Here is a 17,992-nt window from a genome sequence, read left to right as displayed (position 1 = left end):
CTCCATTACATCTTCCTGTCTTTGTTAAACTATAGTGCACTCTGAGACCTTCAGGTACCTCCTCCTGACAGAATTTCTGAATTGTTAGAATAAAAGACAAATGGGCCAAACCTTTTAAAGTATTGTTCTGTAGTGTGTTATTCATATATACTGTTAAAATATTCTCCCATGGTTTGTCCCATGCATCTGCTCTCTGACAGGGGAAATTGTGCATATCAGGAAATACATGCCAAACAAGCCTGTGCTGTTCCCTAATGGGAGGGGACAAAGCAAGGTAAAAAGACAAGCCATTTCCTTGTAGACATTCTCCATGCAGGACTCAAATATAGAACAAACCTCCAACAACTTAAGGTATGAAACCTTTTTAACCATACATCACACCCATCGAGAAAATATTTAACAGTCTTAAATATGTTTTGGCAAAACTACAAATAGATTAATTACTAGATAAAAAATGCAACAGTTAAATTATAGCTCACAATCTGCAGGCTGAAACAGGCTAGATCTGAGAAGTAGTCTGAATAATGATAGCTCGCAAATAGGTTTTTGTTAGACAGACTTATTTTAGGACTATTTAATCGTTGCAATATCCTTCATTTAGTCATGCACATTAACTCTTTGTTGCTTCTTTTTTTTTGGGGCGGGGACGTGATAACGTTAAAGAGGATTTCCGGCTTGGGCGTCTTCAAGATAAAAGTAAGGAGGCAATCAAAAACGTTTTTCTTTTTTTTATTTGAATTTAACAACCATCTAGTACAAGAATAGACTTATCATTGTTTTGGAGAATACAGATGAAATGATACTGACATATGTGGATTGTTTTAACTGTCACAGTCAGTGTAAAGATTAGACAAGTAAATGGGCAAAAGAAATGGATCTATTCATTTTTACCACGACCCTGTCAACATAACTTACCTTGCTACTGCTGAACTGGCCCAGCAAACGAGAACCATGGTACCAAAATGCAAAAATATAGCCTAATGGACTTTCAAATCATTGTTTTTTGTGTCTACATCTGTATTATAGAGTGAAAGGGCAAAGTAGCATGCGTTTTTACTTAAATTTGATGCAATAAGTGTACGCTTAGCAGCAAGTTCAATATATTGCAATGTCGCATTTAGCTGATTGGGTTTAGATCATAGGCTGTTAACAGTAATATTAATATTTATAATTAATACATTAATAATTCTTATGTAGCCTAATATATAAATAATTAATACTATATATGTATACAATATAATATATAAATAATTTATATATGTACAGTATGGTTTAGATTTGTGGAGATCAGATTTTATTCTGAAAGATCAGACCGGAAGTCATATTGTTATTGCCGTAGACGGAACACAGTCGTCATGATTGTATCGTATCGCATAGGCAGCGTCACTGCTGGTATGTAGCTACATTGTAGCTCGTGTAAATGCCGCGGTTTTTTTGACCCAGGCTGTTCTTCTTTCTCTGTAACCATGAACAGGACACAGCTGAAGCGGTCCAGTATATTGAGGATGGCTCTAGCCGGTTCGGAAACCATGGACCAGGACGGACATGGAGAGACTTACATATTCCGTGCTGTCAGAATAGCAGCTGTGGTTGCACTGTACTGGTTCATTTCAATAACTATGGTGTTCCTTAATAATTATCTGCTGGACAACAAAGACCTGGACGCGCCGTTATTTGTAACTTTCTATCAGTGTCTGGTGACTGTTGGACTGTGCTGGCTCATGCAGCTGCTGTCCAGAGTGTGCCCGGGACTCATCGACTTCCCGTCGGTCAAACTCGACGTGAAGACGTCGCGAGAGGTCCTGCCGCTGTCCATTGTGTTCATTGCCATGATCACCTTCAACAACCTGTGCCTGAAACATGTCGGAGTGGCCTTCTACACGGTGGGTCGTTCACTCAGCACAGTGTTTAATGTGCTGCTGTCCTACGCCATCCTAAAACAAACGACATCCCTCCAAGCCGTAATGTGCTGTGGGGTCATTCTAGGTATGTTAACTTTTCTTCCTTTCTGGATGGCAATTGTAAAGCAGCATTTTCTCCTTTACAAATTGTAAATTATCTGTCAGAATTGCATTTGAAAGTATTCTTACATTTGCTAAAATAGGCATGTGGCTAAAAATAAGTCTTCCACTCACATCACATCAATTAAACTCTAACTAAAATGGCCAAAAGTTTCAACATTGTCGCTCCCTCCAGTACCATGTGTGCTTGACATAATAAATACAGTGTATTCATAAAAAAGACAATATGATATTTGCAAATGTTAAATTTGATACAAATATGAAATGGATGCTGGGGAAGAGTAAAGGCAATAGTCAACATCAGAGGTGTAGTATTAGTGGCCAGGTTGGCTCAGTGGTAGAGCGGCGCCCATGTACTTGCCTCGACTCAGAGGTCGAGGATTTGAATCAGATCTGGGACAATTTCCTGCATGTCTTCCCCTTCTCACCCAACTGTCATGTCAAAAAGTAAAAGCCCAGAAAATAATTTAAAAAAGAAAAGATGTGTAGTCTTATCAGGAGCCCTGGCAGTGCCCTCATTCAGGATTTGGATGGCCTGAGGGAATTTGCTCCTCCTTTAGCCTCTCTGTTTGGGCCTTGTGAGATTCATGAACACCTTATTTTAAAACCATGGACATTAATATAGTGCTATAAAAGCATCCTCTCCCATTCAGCCACAACAGCATTAGTGTGGGGGAACACTAATGTTGGGGCATTAAGGCCTGGCTTGCATGGACCATTCCTGTTCATCCTAAAAATGTTAGATGGTGTGTGCCGGATGGTCAAGTTCTTCTAAACCAAACTCAGAGCACAGTTTTTTTGTAATGAATGTGGCTTTGTGTCATTTTCATATCATTAATAATAAAGGGCCTTCCCCAAACCTTTGCAACAAAGTTGAAGGGTGCTATCGTCTAAACTATCCCCTCGTCCACTTTTAACTTTATTAATCCCAAAGGAAATTTGATCTGCAGCAGTCATCAAGTCACATCACGTCATCAAGGACTGTAACGAACAAAATACAACCCGGAAATGTAAACCATATTTAATGGAGCCAAACTGAAATGGAGCCAAGCTGCTCGAACAATGCATTGCAGACCCAAAACAAAAGAACACAGGGTTCTGTGGACAGAGTTGACTTATTTCTGGCGATAGAAAGTGAAATGTTTCCATTTCAGTGATCAAATCTAACCGCTGCATACTAGGAAATAAATAGGCCAGAAACCATTACCATGTGTATAATTTCCCAAAATGTCCTTTTGATATGAATTCATAATTAATTCCCCAAAAAAATTGTGAATACATCATTTTTATTTTTGTGAATACAATGACAAGTGCCCGATGTATTAATTATGTTGCCACCTCCCATCTCTAACATAATTTGACTTTTACATAATTTAGAAAGTTTATATATGTATGTCGAGATACGACATATAATTTAATGCTGTATAAGATATAAGATGTTAGATATAAGATCTGTCTGCCAACAACAATGATTAGGAATTTATCAACGTTTGTTGGTTTCAAATTTCACTAATGTGTCAACTTGCCGATTTTACTTCATTTGAAATATTCAAGTTGCAATGATAGAAATATAATGCAGGTTATGTTTTGCTTTTAATAACAATTAATTAACTAATTAAGCCATTTAATCAGCAATTTGAGGATATGTCTTTTGGCTCTGGGAAATTGGGGGGGGGGGGGGGGAGATCATTTCTGGAGCCCTAGTTTCAAACCATATTTCAATTCTTGGCTGAAAATCTGAAATAAATTTAGAGAAACATAACAAATATTCATTTGCCTGACTTTGAAATAGGGATGTAATGTAAGAGTATGAAAATTCAACCTCACGGTTATAGTGACAAATTATCAGTTTTGGGTATTATTTCTGTATTATTAAAAGTGTGTTCAATGCCTTTAGCGGCAACTTTTTTCCTGCACGTTCTGGAGACCGAATAATTATCTTCAATCCGCTGTCCTTTGGCATTCTTATAACCAAAATATGCCCGTGCTTCAGACTTAGTCCTCTTAGAGGGCTGATACATGTCCTGTACTTTGGAGGCTCTGAGGAAGCTGGGAAAGATTAAGCACGCAGATTCCACACCAAGATAATAATATTTTAAATTAAAATGGTAATTGTTATTGTCAACATTTTTATTGTGGTTTACCGTTACATCCCTACTTTGAAAACACCAGTAGAACTATATTGAAATTCAGCTGACAGCAGCTTGGCTGCTCTATTGTCGGGTGTCACATTCCTGCATGTGCCCATGCTTCTCAGGTGGATTCTGGCTTGGTGTGGACCAGGAAGGCGTGGCAGGGTCCCTCTCCTGGTTAGGTGTCTTCTTTGGGGTGGTGGCCAGCGCTTGTGTGTCTCTTAACGCCATCTACACCAAGAAGGTGATGCCAGCGGTGGATGGAAACATCTGGAAGCTGTCCTACTACAACAACATCAATGCCTGCGTCCTCTTCCTCCCACTCATTCTCGTGTTTGGTGAGTTGGAACATCTCGCCCACTTCAGCCTCCTGACTGACCTCAAGTTTTGGGGCATGATGACACTCGGGGGATTATTTGGTTTTGCCATTGGCTACGTCACAGGCCTCCAGATCAAGTATACCAGTCCACTCACGCACAATGTCTCAGGGACAGCGAAGGCCTGTGCGCAGACTGTTATTGCGGTTGTGTACAACTCTTCCAGTAAAAGCCTGCTGTGGTGGACCAGTAACCTGTTGGTTCTTTGTGGCTCTTCAGCCTACACTTGGGTCAAAAGTCTAGAAATGAAGAAGCCTCCATCTCACAGAGACCCTCTGGACTCTGCCAAGGAAAAACTGCTGCCAGGGGAAAAAGGCAACCTGGGAGTGTAACAGCTGGAACTAGGCTGAGAAACTTTCTTCTTCTTTTTTTATACATGTGGCGTTAGAGTATGAAATAATGTAACACTTGACTGATTAATGTTTGAGGTGATTATGCACACATGGAATCAGTGGTTTTGGTTGGGTTTTGGGTTTTATACCGTTGGACTTGAAGCCTGACAAATTTTGTATGTATATATTATTTAAAGCTATTCACATGCATTCGGGGCAGTTTAACAATTATGTTAAAATGAATTGACTAAGCAATATCTTTTATGGTCCAGTCTACAAGTGAAGACAACAAAATCATGTTTTTATTTGGGCAACCCCCAAAGAGATTTCAACCAGAGCCAAATGAAAATCACTAGCGGAAAAACGTTGAGAGGAGTAGACCCTGCTGATTTAGTGGCATCAATATTGATTTGAGACATATTTATGAGTGGATAGTGTGGTTTTTTTCCCCAGAAGACTTGGGCAGGGATTCACCAACTCAGCCCGGGTACAGTAAGTGATCTGGGCCTAGGTCCCTAATGTAAAATAAGCCAAACTACATTATATTCCATTGTATTTCATTATATTTTGAATTGGCATCTGCCTCCTGAGTTTTGTGTTTTCCTCTAGATAAATAAAGACGGTTCCACTAGGGCTGAAACGATTCCTCCAATAACTCAAATCTTTCGATTACAAAAAATCCTTGATGCAAAATGATTTGCCTCAATCAATGTTACCAATCGTTCTTCAGCATCTCGACAGAAAACATTGAGTTTAACTTAATCATCCATTCCACGACGCGGTCCCAACTGTCACTGCCCGATGTGAGTCGAGTACAGATGTGAGTCGCGCATGTTCAGATTTAAATGGTTTACGGCATAACTTGTCAAACTTTAACAATAAACTTTTCTCGTAACAAACAATAAGAGAAGTTGGGAATCATTTCAAAAACATTTTAGCTATCTATGGTTGTTTGGTTGCTAACGTTAGCTCAAAACACCATTCCAGTGACAGCCTCTGTTTTGTTTGATGCTGACTTGTAGCCAGCAGTGAACCAACTCGGTTAAGTAGGTCCATTTTTACTGTGTTGACATTACAGAAGTCTCTCGTTAGGATTTTGTCACAAAGTGACGCATGCACGACTCAAATCTGCACTTGACTCACATCGGGGAGTGACACCGGCAAAAGTAAATCATCGTATTTACGTTGAAACTGCACCAAGCACAATAACTATCAAAATCAGAGACAAGAAAATATGTTGTGACGACAATTTGATCTAAAGAGCCGACTTGAGTTGAGTATCACTTTGGTGAAACAGCTGATTGTTGCACACAATCTACTAGCAAAGGTGTAACAGAGCTCAAATATATAAATGAAATAGGTTGAGTATAACTAATATGATCAGTCTCAGGTTGAAACTTGTAGTTCTGAAAGTTAAGTTGCACAACGCAATGTAATCTTTATGTGTGTTTAATGTTTGCCTTAGTTTGAGGTTGCAACTGCATTTCAGAAAATGTTTTCTTTAAAAACAATGAAATATGGCACTTAAATGCACTTAATTTTAAGGTTTTTGAGAGATATTGTAAGCAATGTTGGATATACATTTTTTTGCTTTTTCCAGGAATTAAACCAAACTTGTATACTATTGCTCTTCAATAAGAATGAAGTATTTCTTATCCGATTAATCAATGGAATAATCGGCAGACTAAAATAGATATAAAACTATAACTATTACCTATAAAATTATTCAAATAATAAATAGCTGCAGCCCTGGATTCCATCATAAGTTAATGCATAAAAATGTGTCAAAATACAGGAAATGAAATGTTTGGTGCTTAATATTAGCTGGGGAGGACCCTCAGACCCCCCCCCCCCCCCCCCAAAGGTCCATTCTGAGGCAGGAAAACTCTCACAGGGAGGGTGTATTTACTCTGACGGAGGGTATTGGTGTCACAGTGAAATAGAAAATTCTTTTACACATTCGTTAAGTTTGGAATTTAATTATATCAATATGAAATGTGTAATAGTGGGGGGGTGTACTGTATATGTCACTGTCTTGTTTGGCAGAGAACACGGCTGCTTTCTTAAATATGAACAAAGCCAAGACAGAAGGATCTGCAATGTCCCGTAGTTAGGTAACCTAGGTAATCAGAAACCTTGTGTCAGTGGGACTGACATACAATGGCCTTTTTATCTGCAAAGAAAGAACTCTTTAAGCATATTTTGCAGTCATACACTTGTACATCGTTTGCTACAGTTCACTATGTTTCTGAGCTGGTCATATTTTAAATTCGTAAACCCAGGGGATGGCACAAGATCTCTGAAAATATATTTGAATTTCAAAACAAAATTGAAGCAAACTAAAGCAGAGCCCTTGGAAAAATCTCAGAACAGGTCTCTCACGTCTCACGTGTTGTTTGCACATTTACATGTGTCAGTATATTTACATGTGAGCGTTGTACAGTCGCAGCACAAGTGAGAAGCCTTTGTTTTGCTCTTGTCATGTACTCTCAACCTCTTTGGCAGTTCATACCAGGTACCTCTTCACCAGCCTGAAAATGGCGTTGTGTTTTTTCAAAACTAGCTTTTCTAAATGTCTTTTGAATTGCTGTAAGATTTTTAAATCAACAAAAACACAGCTAGGGTGCTTCTATAACAGAAAACATTAAAGATGGTGTACAAGTCAACTGTTTTCAAGCTTTTTTTAATTAAAAGGGCACATTATGGTTTTACTGTTAAATAATGACATAGTGGGTTATTTGTATTGATACGTGTGATAAATTGGCATTTCTGTCAAATACAATATGGATGGTTTATATACATATTTTGTGTCAATCTACATTCTCTAAATGCAGTTTAAAATGTAAAGACTGTATTATGTCTTCAAATGTAATCTCCTGATAACTCAGAACCAGAACAAATGTAGCAAAGCATTGACAGCATTATCTGGCTGATGTGTAAAAGTTTGTGAGAAGTTGATCAAGCTGGGAGTTGAAACTAGACATTGACACACAATGCGGTTGACTGTGGGCCATGATTGGGCAACAATGTGTTAAATAGTCTGTTTCAAGCACATAATCACAAAGCATCCCCCCCCAGACCAATGGGCGGCCAAGGCTTGGCATATGGAACAGTTGATCATTCAACGTCTCTGATAAGTCAACGTATTTTCACACTTCCTGAAGTTAATGTTTGATATGAAGGCGGAAGAATAAAGTAATTACTCCTAAATGAGAGCATTGTTAATGTGTTTATGACCTCCATTATTCAGAGCATTAAAGAAGCTAAATAACCTTTGACCTGCTAAAAAAAATAATTATGCATTGACAAAATAAATAGAAATACTTCTATGTTACTCCATGTAAATCATCCCATTTTTAGGTCATCAGTAGCACGAGGAACAACATAGTACACTGTTGAGGTTGGCTATAACTGGTGCTATCTACCATACTAGAGTTTGAATCACATAGCAACATCCTCCAACAAGTCAATGGTATAATTAAGAAAGTACAAGAAACATAATTTTACCTTTAATTGTTCGAGAATAAAATGTTCCTTTGACTCGGACACTATCAAAATGAAAATAAATAGATAATTACTGTATAAAAGAAGCATGATAAAACATGACAAATGTCAAATAGAATAATATATTCTAATGATTATAAAAATTGTTTTATTACAAAACAAATTCTTTAGTTATTTAATGGAGACAGGAGTGTTAGTGGATGTTGGAGACGGGTTGGATGAAAGTCTCTGGGCTCCAAATGGAATATTTCTCTGAGCAACGGGGGTTTCTAAAAATAGCTTACCGAGCCCCATGGGCAATTACATGTACCAAAAAACACTGGTCTCTGATGTCAAGAACTCATTTCAACAGTGAATGTGGCCTTGTGACACCAATGAAAGTTTTATAACATAATATGGAAGACATAATCCTCCGCCCGGCATCTCTCTCTCTGATGTCTGGTCTGGTCAGGTTCGACATGACAGGACCAGGCAGTCGTGATTGACAGTTCAAAGGCTGCAACTATAGTCACTAGTCACTTATGTTTCTTTAGACTGTATCTGTCAGCTCAACGTGATGGTTGAAATGTGGTTATTGATGCGAGAATTTATTACTACTAGGATATTTTGAGTTCAAAATCCTGACTGCAGTATCTTCTTGCTGTGTGTAGAAATATATTCTCGATGCAAATGCAAATATACAAGTATACATACTTTGGGCCCCATCTCGCACCTGGCAAGTGTCTTTGCTTTTTTAAGACTGTCCTGCGCCCACGTCGTATAACCCTCATGTTTTCTTCCTATCACAATAAAAAATAAACACTCAATGATTTTTTTTACTTTTTCTTACGTTTTAGTCCTTTTTTTGTCCCTTTTTCAAATGCTTTTTTCTATGCTTTTTTATCTTTATTTTATGTTTTCAACACTATGTAACACTAATTTTTTAACTTTAGTTTTACAGTTAGTTAATAGTAAATTATACCTAATGTTTGAGTTAGAAAAACAGAAATTAGGAATTTTTTTGACTAAAATTAAAGGAATGGATGTTGATGGACAATCATAGACTGAAATGTCAACTTTTACTCAATACTATTTCAAAACCACTTCAATTTTTTTTCAAATGCCATAAAATTGAATAAGACCCCCCAAAATGAATGAGAGTAGAAATTTGTTCTTGCCAAAGAGCGTTGTGTGGAATCAATCATGTTATTTTTCGGTAATTACAATTGGGTAGTTAAAATAAACACTGATATAGGAAAACGGGTCAGTTTGACCAACATGAGGGTTAAATAGCAAATGCATCTGTGCCCATCCTTGCGCGGCCATGGGCGTGCAGGTCTTACGGGGAGGTGTGTCTAGGAATTCTGGGAGTAATGCTACGTTGAGACCCTAAACGCACCAGCACCTTGCGCTTCATCGTTAAAATAGGGCCCTTTATGTTTCTAATGGCATGACAAGACACCACTACCCTGATTCAATATCACCTTATAATGTTGATATGGCAAATGTGTCAGCAAACAGATGCTAATATGGAGCAACATTAGCATTTATTTAATGTCGTGTTTCTGGCCACAAGATGGATCCAAGTACAAAAGTCTCACTCCTTTTAGCTCTGCTTTAGTCTCCACCAACTCCTGAGAAAATGTCTCGTCTCTTTAGCTGCTATGTTATGTCCATCAGTTTATAAGATTTGGAGTTGTTGGAGCAATCTCGGAAGTGGAACGTTGTAAATATGGACTAGAGGTTTTTGACCTAAAACATAGTATTTGTTATGCAACAAAATATCACAGGCCAAAGTTGGGTCTCCATAATTTCTTTGACTTGGCCATGTACTCCTTAATGTCATTCAATATTTGATTTTAGTTCGTCAGCCACATACTGTATGTTATTTATGTTGACTTGTGGATACAATGGGAAATGTCAACATGAAAGAAAACATGTTGTTAGTCTGTACTTAATTCTTCGAGCACCTTTGGCACTAATTAGAGATTACATATTTTTTCATATACTGTATTCTCTCCCATTCCCCCCTGCGTGTTTGATCACACTCAGTCAATCGTGACATATTTTCACACTAGCTGCAAACTATAAAACAGCATACAGATAAAGATAAAGTAAGCTTGTATAAAAAATGCAAACATCTAGCAAGCTAATGACCAAATGTTTTAGTGGATATTGAACTTTTTGTTGTTTCACGTCTGCTAGATGTGTAAAGAGGCAATGCTTTGCTAATACATCAGCTTTAACAAAACAGCGAGATTATATAATGTCAAGGTCACGTTACCATACAATTAATCCTCTACCCTCTAGTGGTCTTTAAAAGAAAAGTCTAACAGAGAAGCTTTTGGTTATTGCTCTAGGCCTGGGGCTGATCAACAAATAAAATAAAAAAACACGTAAAAACCATGTATCTAAAAGTCACATTCCTGAGCTAATAAAAACAATCCTGATACCAGCTTTATGATAAATCCTTTTCAGATAATTGTAAGAGGTATATGGTTTATTTAATTATAAGGTAGGGAATATTTCTAAACTCACAAAGTAACCCTTTATCCTTTATGTTTTAAAGTTTCTGAAAAAATCATCCTCACCAGATGTGGAGATTCCTGATTTTCACTGGATATCAATGACATGTAAGAAATGTAAGATCTACATGATGCCGAGCACCATTGATATGTATGTATTGTACAAAGATATTACAAGAGCATATACACATTTTTTACAGTAATTAGCAAACACATCATACACATTTTCATTTTTAGAATCCACACTCATCTTTAATAATGTCAGAATAAAATACCAGATGATTTGATCAAATATCACAAAACGTAACAACAGCCTTTCTGAACAGCAGACAGCTGAAGTCGTTTAAAAGGGTCAGACTCCTATTTGCTTACAACCTGCTGCAATCTAGAACATGACAACAGAAATGGAAACGTGGAAACAACTCCTACAGCAGGGAAAGGCTTAGGTAATGGAAAAGCAACCTTGGGCATCCGATTGCTCCTGGCAAATCATAAAATCATCATAAACATGTAATTTCAAAGAGAGGACAGCTGCTTCCTGTCATCTAAGAAGTTGTGAACTTTAAAAAAAAATGTTATTAGTATTTGGAAATAAGAATGTATTGAACTTGCAGCTATAGAGGGATTCACGTCTGTTCTTTCCTTGAAAGCTCTCTCCCTAAACTGACAGATGGATTCTTTTTCCCTCTGGACTTCCGTCATCATTCTTCAACGTTTTCCTCATTAGCATGTTTTTATTCCCCTCAAATGTACTTTCCATTTCCTTTGCCAACAAGTATTTTACCCTGTTACTATTCAGCACGCAGCACTCATTCTGGACTCACAGTGAGAGCAGATAAACAGGGGTTATTTGGAGACCTAGCACTGATTTGAGCTGAGCAATTTCAAAGCAAATACACATGAAATAATCATGGAAGTAATGGGTTAAAAATATTTTTCCATTATGCTGAGATGGGAGAATTCCTTATCCATGGATACAGCCCGTCGTATTTTGAGCAGACGGGAAGATCTCTAAATAATACTACGCTAGTGCTACTTTCTTACGACGTCTTTGGAAGTCTATTGCTGTGAGACTAGCAGCCAACATGCTCACTTTCCACAGAAGGAAAGTTCCCAACTCGACTATTCTGGACCCTAAACTCTACTACCTCCTCCTTAATCTCTTTTTTAGTGTAACGGCTTGGCCACAAGGTGAGTAAAAGGCATTTCTTGCTGTTTTTATTGACTATTGACTGATATTGGAGAGTCTTTATATCCCATGGCTTTCTTTGTGAAAAAGATTTTTTCATGTAACAAGAAATAAACATATTGACATAATTGCTGAGGTATTTCTTGACAATGAGTCACTTCTGCCGCTAAGACTTGTCTCAGTTCATGTTACAGACTCTATGTGTCTCAGTGAAATAATGACACATCCTGGTATAGCTCGTATTCAGCCCCTGCCAATTTATATAGATATTGGACACATTAGTGGGGGTTCAATATCTAGAGGCTTTAACATTTTATTTAGCACAGAAATCCATAACTATTGAGGGGTAGAATAGTTGAGGTTTTTTTTTTTTTTATCCCTTGTGTTGTCTTCCCATCAAAAATGATTTTTGATGTTTTCAACACTACAGTAACATTAACTTAGTAACTTTATTTTTACAGTTATTTTGGAATTAATGGTCAATAAACCTCATTTATAGGAAATTTTACCTAATGGTTTGAGTTAGAATTAAGGAATTCTTTAGACTAAAATTAAAGGAATGGATGTTGATGGATAATCACAGACTGGAATATGTCAACTTTTACTCAATACTATTTCAAAAACATTTCAATTTGTTTTCAAATGCTATAAAATTAAATAAGACGCCCTAAAATGAATTAAAGTAGAGACTTGCCAAAAAGCGTTGTGTGGAATCAACCATGTTATTTTGGGTAATTAAAAAGAACATTGATAAAGGAAAATGGGTCAATTTGACCCGAGGAAAACATGAGGGTTAATCCATGTGCCCCTTCACAATACAGCAATGTCAGCGATAGATTTACTAAACAGCCTTGTACCTGCAAAACATTTATAAGCTGATGGAAAAAGGCCACAACTTGGAAAAAGACAGTAGAAAGAAGGAAGTAAGGCAAGAATTGGTCAAAAATAGTAACAAAAACTTAGAAAAAAGAAGAAAGAAAGAAAGAAGGAAGGCAACAATAGGTCAATAAAGGTGACAAGAAATTCTAATATGCGACAAACTTCGAAAAAAATGACAAAAACAAGAAAAAAAGAGACTAAACCTTCAAAGAAAGGGGTCAAACTTTCAAAACAGCAATAAAAAAAAGACAGTTGTCACGTACCACCTACAGTCCTCCAAAGTCCCCATAGGGGTACACGTACCCCCGTTTGAGAAACACTGCTCTAAAGGGACTTTCTTAGAACCATTAAAGGTTCTAAGATCTTAGGTTTCAGTAGGTGCATGTCAAGTTTGATACCACTGTCCTTTGTTTTGGTAACAGGAGACACCTGCCCAAGCTCTGAGTGGAGCGTCATGTGTCGTCCATGTTGTGAGTACCACCTGATCCAGTGTCGGTGCCCCTCAAAAGGGTCGAGGGTGGGCTACACTGTTCCCTGCTGCCGCAATGTCCTGGATCAGTGTGACCCCTGTATCATTCACCCAGGTACACTGCCATTGTCGCTTATAGATATTCTTTTATCTGTAATAATCTACAAGGTGCTTATTTTGTCTTTTGTTTTGCCATCGCTACTCATGCTACCTACCAAGTTCTTCTTCTGTTATTTCCATCTCTCAGAGACATAAACTACTTTACTTCCTGTTTGTTAGATACTATTTCCTAGAAAGGTGTTTGAAACAATATGGTTTTATTCAGTTGTGACTAAAAGTTGCCAATTGACTTTACAATGTTTGGGATGATTGCTTTAACGTTCCAACTACTTTCTGCTTCTGTCCTTGCAAGGCTGCAGTCTGTTTGAGAACTGTAAAACCTGCCACAATGGAACATGGAAAGCCAATGATGACTTCTTCGTCAATGGAAAGTATTGTACAGAGTGTCGCCAAGGCTGGAGTGGAGGGGACTGTAGAAGTGAGTTGGATTGTTGTAATGCAGTATCCACAGAATTGGCCGAATACTCGCAATCTAATTGCTGACATGAGGAAACATGGCTCACACAATGCATACAGTGAGTTTCAGAAATACTCAGTTGTGCAATTAGTGGTGATGTGTGTGGATGTGTTTTCTATACTATTTATATAATTCTTTGACTGAATGCTTGGTTTTTTTTTTAGATGATATACAACAGAGAATATAGTGTTATCTGGCAAGTCAACGTATGAAAACTAACGCAAGTTTCTCCTTCTACAATCAGCTCCTTAGCCCTTGTGTTGTCTTCCCGTCGACCAAGCAACTTTTTGTTTTTCTGGGTCAAAGTTTAACGTTTTGGTCCCGATGGTTTTGTCACTTTTTTTGACATTATTTAGACACATTTTTCCCAATGTTTTCAAGCTTTTTTCCCACTGATTTATTTCACTTTTTCCAATGTTTTTGTCTGTCCTTTTTTTGTTATGGAACATTTTTGTAACTTTTTCAATGTTCTTTTATAAAAGATTTAAAACAATTTAAATGCTATAAAATGAGTAAAACACCCAAATTTAATGAATGTAGTGAACTGATCATTTATGTAACTTGAGAAGAGTGTTGTTTGGAACCATCCAAGTTAGTGTTTTTAAGAATTTGGTTGAAGGAAACCCAAATTTCTGATATAGAAACGTTTTTCAAAAAGTAGTCAAATTTGACCCGAGGACAGCAAGAGGGTTAAGATTGCCCAACAAACCCTTTTAGTTTCTATGACCAAATGGAAATACACAATTAATTGATGGAACACAACATGTTAGTTAGCCTGTCATCATAATCAACTCTGTGGTCCACTGTTTTCAGATTACTGTACCCAACTTTGTAATACGCCATAAGGACACTTGGTGGCAGCAACGCTTTTTTGTTTGCTTTTAGCCAAGCTGGGAATAGTCAGCTGTTTAATTATATAATTATCAATCATTTGCTACAGCAGCTACCTTACCCAAGTGAGTTAAAATGTGTACTGGTACATCCCACAGCAACGTGCTGCTATTAATAGAGAAAGCTAGCATGCTAGCCAATCCCCTATTCTCTCATGATATGTTTCTATTGCTATTTTTTTTATTGCCCTGGGGAAATTGCCACTTGGATGCCAATCTGTCATGTACTTTATGTTTGACATGCGCAAAGGAAGGCATGGAGCCATTGTACAACTTCTGTTGTCCTACATAACCTGTCCTGAGCCTGTATTGGACCAAGTGGCAAAGCATTCCAAAGGAATATGCGGCATGATTTCAATAATGCTTTGCTATGTGTACAAAAAATGTTTCAAAACCTTTGAATATTATGTGGCAACTCAAACGCTAATTTCAGCCGTCAGCTGGTCCAGCGAGGAATGGCAGCAATCAATTTGTAGAATTTGAAACATCTTGTTTTGCTTTTCTAATTCCTCTGAAGTACACAAATGTCAGCATGACTACCAGCATGAGGTTTACAATTGAGAACAACATGAGGTTTTTGAAGAGGCTGCTTGGAACCTGTCATCTCATACATTTTTTGGAAGTGATCCGCCTTCTTACACAGCATGTCATGTTACTTATCCTGCTTGCAACAGTAAAAATGTTCAGTGCTGCGTTGAGCTGCACACATTTGATGAGAACGTGATTGCAGTTCTCTTGTGGGTAGTATGTGGAGGCGTCATTCAGCGGGCCCAGGGTCTCATAGCCATGGAGAGTTACCCAACAAACGCCCGGTGTGAATGGACAGTGCAAGTGGAGAAGGACAGCCGCATCGAGCTGAGGTGGGTCACTATTTTCAAAGCTTGAAAAATAAAAATAAATAAAATAACGTGCATGGAACATTGAAAGTCAATCAATGTCTGAAGTAAATGAAAGTCTTTATTTGTAATGGGACCACAAGTCAGGAACTTTGGGTGATTAAAAGTAAGAAAAAGCAATTGACATTTTTTTCTGTGTGAGGAGTTCTGTTAGGTAGGATATGTATTAGGCTAAAGGATGGTACTTCTTTCATCTGCTGTTGCTGTATGTCTGGGTGCAAAAAAAAGGTCACTATGGCACATTATTTATGTTATACACAGTGTCTCACAACAAAACAGCTAAAGGATTTAGCTGCTTTAGTATGATGAGGATAACCTGCCGAAAGAAGATGTGTGACGGGTTTTAAACAGTGCAGTTAACTTACGATTTCTCTCTTTGACACAGGCCAACAGGTCTTATTTGTGTGCACTGGGTGCTACTTTAGCTCAGATCATTATCACCCTGTCAGCTGAAGTTGAAGCAAACAGTTGTTAAAGGGTTTGCACCTTTAAATCTAGGCTTTTCAAGAAAGATTTCTGGTGTGTAGCCAAAATTAGACTGTTGCATCTCATAGGAAAATACTTGATCTATAATTTCTGTTTGTGTATGATGCAGGTTTTCCCTCCTCAGTCTGGAGTCTGACCATAACTGTCGTTTTGACTATGTTGAGGTGCGTGACGGCAGCGACCTGAACTCCCCTGTGATTGGTCGGTTTTGTGGGGATCAGCTGCCCTCCAATTAAAAAAAGTCTGGAAACCACTGTGTTTTGGGACCCTAGCCTAGGGTCACCTCAAGGGCTACAAAAACTTTGAATGGTTGTCTGGTACTTTCAGGAAAGCCCAGGAAGTTACCATCAGGGTTATGATGGAAGGCTACGTAAATAAGAGACACTATAAAAGAAACAGTATAATGCAATCTAATGCAACTGTCTAAAAAGAAATACTCCCTTTTAAAAGCTCAAGAAGTGAAATTCCAGTTTCCCTCCATTTGTGCAGCACATCTCTTCGATTGCATACACCAAATTTTCTGGTGCTCATGGTGAGGTCATTTTATTGATACCACGTATTGTTTAGGTTTTTTTCAGGCGTCTCTAATGGAAAGTTTATCCGGGCTATTTCAGTTAATCTCATATAGATGTACTATGTACTATGACTTTTTTATCTATTTTTTTTCGATATACTATACTATGAATATTTTTTTAAATACTATCATTTGACTATTTGTCTCACCTTTTTCAACATACTATACTATCACTTTTTTTTGTTTTTACAAACTATACAATGCTTTTATTTTTACATACTATGCTATGACTATTTTATGCAAGAGACCATGATTTAGGGATGCTGAAGTTAACCCAAAAAATGTCCTAAGATCCCCACATAATAAATTGTATGTATATTCACAGTGGTTGACAAGAATGGGACTATTGAGAGAAGAGAGAAGAGAGAGACGAGAGAGAGAGAGATTATGAAGGACGGTATTGAGTGAGGTCAAAAATTAGTGATCTACAGCAATGTACTGCGGTCCCAGCCCGAGGGCTCGGACCCCTATTAATGGAGGGAAAATACTATATGGATCATCCTAGACAAAAACTGGGTTTCCACACCCTGCTGTGTGAAGCGGGTCCCAGCCCCATTGGGCTTGGGACCTTAATTAGATGGGGACCCTTGACAACATTATCAAAGTGGGGTCGTGGTGTGTTTCTGGCAGTTTAGGGGGTCCTTGATGTCAAAAAGGTTTGTGGAGAACCAATGGTCTCTACAGGTAAAAGTCTGGACTAGTACGGTTTCTAAAACAGCAAGCATTGTTGGCAGGTATGGGCACTAAGGTTATAGCACTAAACACCAGTATTTAATGATATTTAGCCATACATGCCTATAGTAGACCATATAAATACTTGTGTGGCTAGGCTGTACAGCGAATGACATTACATGACTGTCCTAATAACTGTTACAGACATAACTACATATAGTCCATACATACACACACATAATACATACAGGCATATTACTGTAGATACAGAGGACCCTTACATACGTACATACTACATGCATTACTGAAAATAATACTACAAGATACATACATCCTGTCCATACACAAATGCATACAGACTACTGTAAATAACAATACACTACATAATCCATAAAGACATACATACCCTACTTGTACATACACACATGCACATACATATGTACATACACACATGCCATACATACATTAGGTACATAAATACATACTAATA

At 37.8% G+C, this 17,992-nt stretch overlaps 2 protein-coding genes across 4 annotated transcripts; both read left to right on the top strand.

The window, feature by feature from the left end:
• The first annotated feature begins 257 nt into the window (after positions 1-257).
• Positions 258-8,075, top strand: slc35c1 (solute carrier family 35 member C1). 3 transcript variants are annotated; one of them, XM_032518302.1, is made up of 4 exons: positions 317-351; positions 664-696; positions 1,475-1,986; positions 4,279-8,075. In XM_032518302.1, exons 3-4 carry the CDS (start codon positions 1,506-1,508, stop codon positions 4,860-4,862), a joined length of 1,065 nt encoding a protein of 354 aa, XP_032374193.1. In that variant the 5' UTR covers positions 317-351; positions 664-696; positions 1,475-1,505; the 3' UTR covers positions 4,863-8,075. The 3 variants fall into 3 exon arrangements, with proteins under 3 accessions (XP_032374183.1, XP_032374193.1, XP_032374201.1); XM_032518292.1 differs by lacking the exon at positions 664-696 and having other exon boundaries at positions 258-351; XM_032518310.1 differs by lacking the exons at positions 317-351; positions 664-696 and adding an exon at positions 700-716.
• A 3,813-nt stretch (positions 8,076-11,888) lies between these two features.
• Positions 11,889-16,505, top strand: LOC116689666 (inactive serine protease PAMR1). Its single transcript, XM_032516251.1, has 5 exons — positions 11,889-12,061; positions 13,361-13,522; positions 13,820-13,945; positions 15,620-15,734; positions 16,366-16,505. The coding sequence occupies exons 1-5, from the start codon at positions 11,956-11,958 to the stop codon at positions 16,490-16,492; spliced, it is 636 nt and encodes a 211-aa protein (XP_032372142.1). The 5' UTR covers positions 11,889-11,955; the 3' UTR covers positions 16,493-16,505.
• Positions 16,506-17,992: the final 1,487 nt, after the last annotated feature.

This window comes from Etheostoma spectabile, chromosome 1 (genome assembly GCF_008692095.1).
Source record: "Etheostoma spectabile isolate EspeVRDwgs_2016 chromosome 1, UIUC_Espe_1.0, whole genome shotgun sequence".
Lineage (NCBI taxonomy): Eukaryota > Metazoa > Chordata > Actinopteri > Perciformes > Percidae > Etheostoma > Etheostoma spectabile.
Note: the sequence above shows the minus strand (reverse complement) of the source record. Positions and strands in the feature narration are given on the sequence as shown.

Coding starts and splice junctions, on each gene's coding strand:
- slc35c1 (XM_032518292.1), top strand. CDS start 311: ATGCAGGACTCAAATATAGAACAAACCTCCAACAACTTAAG. Junction 352..1,474: donor CAAACCTCCAACAACTTAAG/GTATGAAACCTT, acceptor AACCATGAACAG/GACACAGCTGAAGCGGTCCA. Junction 1,987..4,278: donor GTGCTGTGGGGTCATTCTAG/GTATGTTAACTT, acceptor CATGCTTCTCAG/GTGGATTCTGGCTTGGTGTG.
- LOC116689666 (XM_032516251.1), top strand. CDS start 11,956: ATGCTCACTTTCCACAGAAGGAAAGTTCCCAACTCGACTATTCTGGAC. Junction 13,946..15,619: donor GAGTGGAGGGGACTGTAGAA/GTGAGTTGGATT, acceptor TCTTGTGGGTAG/TATGTGGAGGCGTCATTCAG. Junction 15,735..16,365: donor GACAGCCGCATCGAGCTGAG/GTGGGTCACTAT, acceptor TGTATGATGCAG/GTTTTCCCTCCTCAGTCTGG.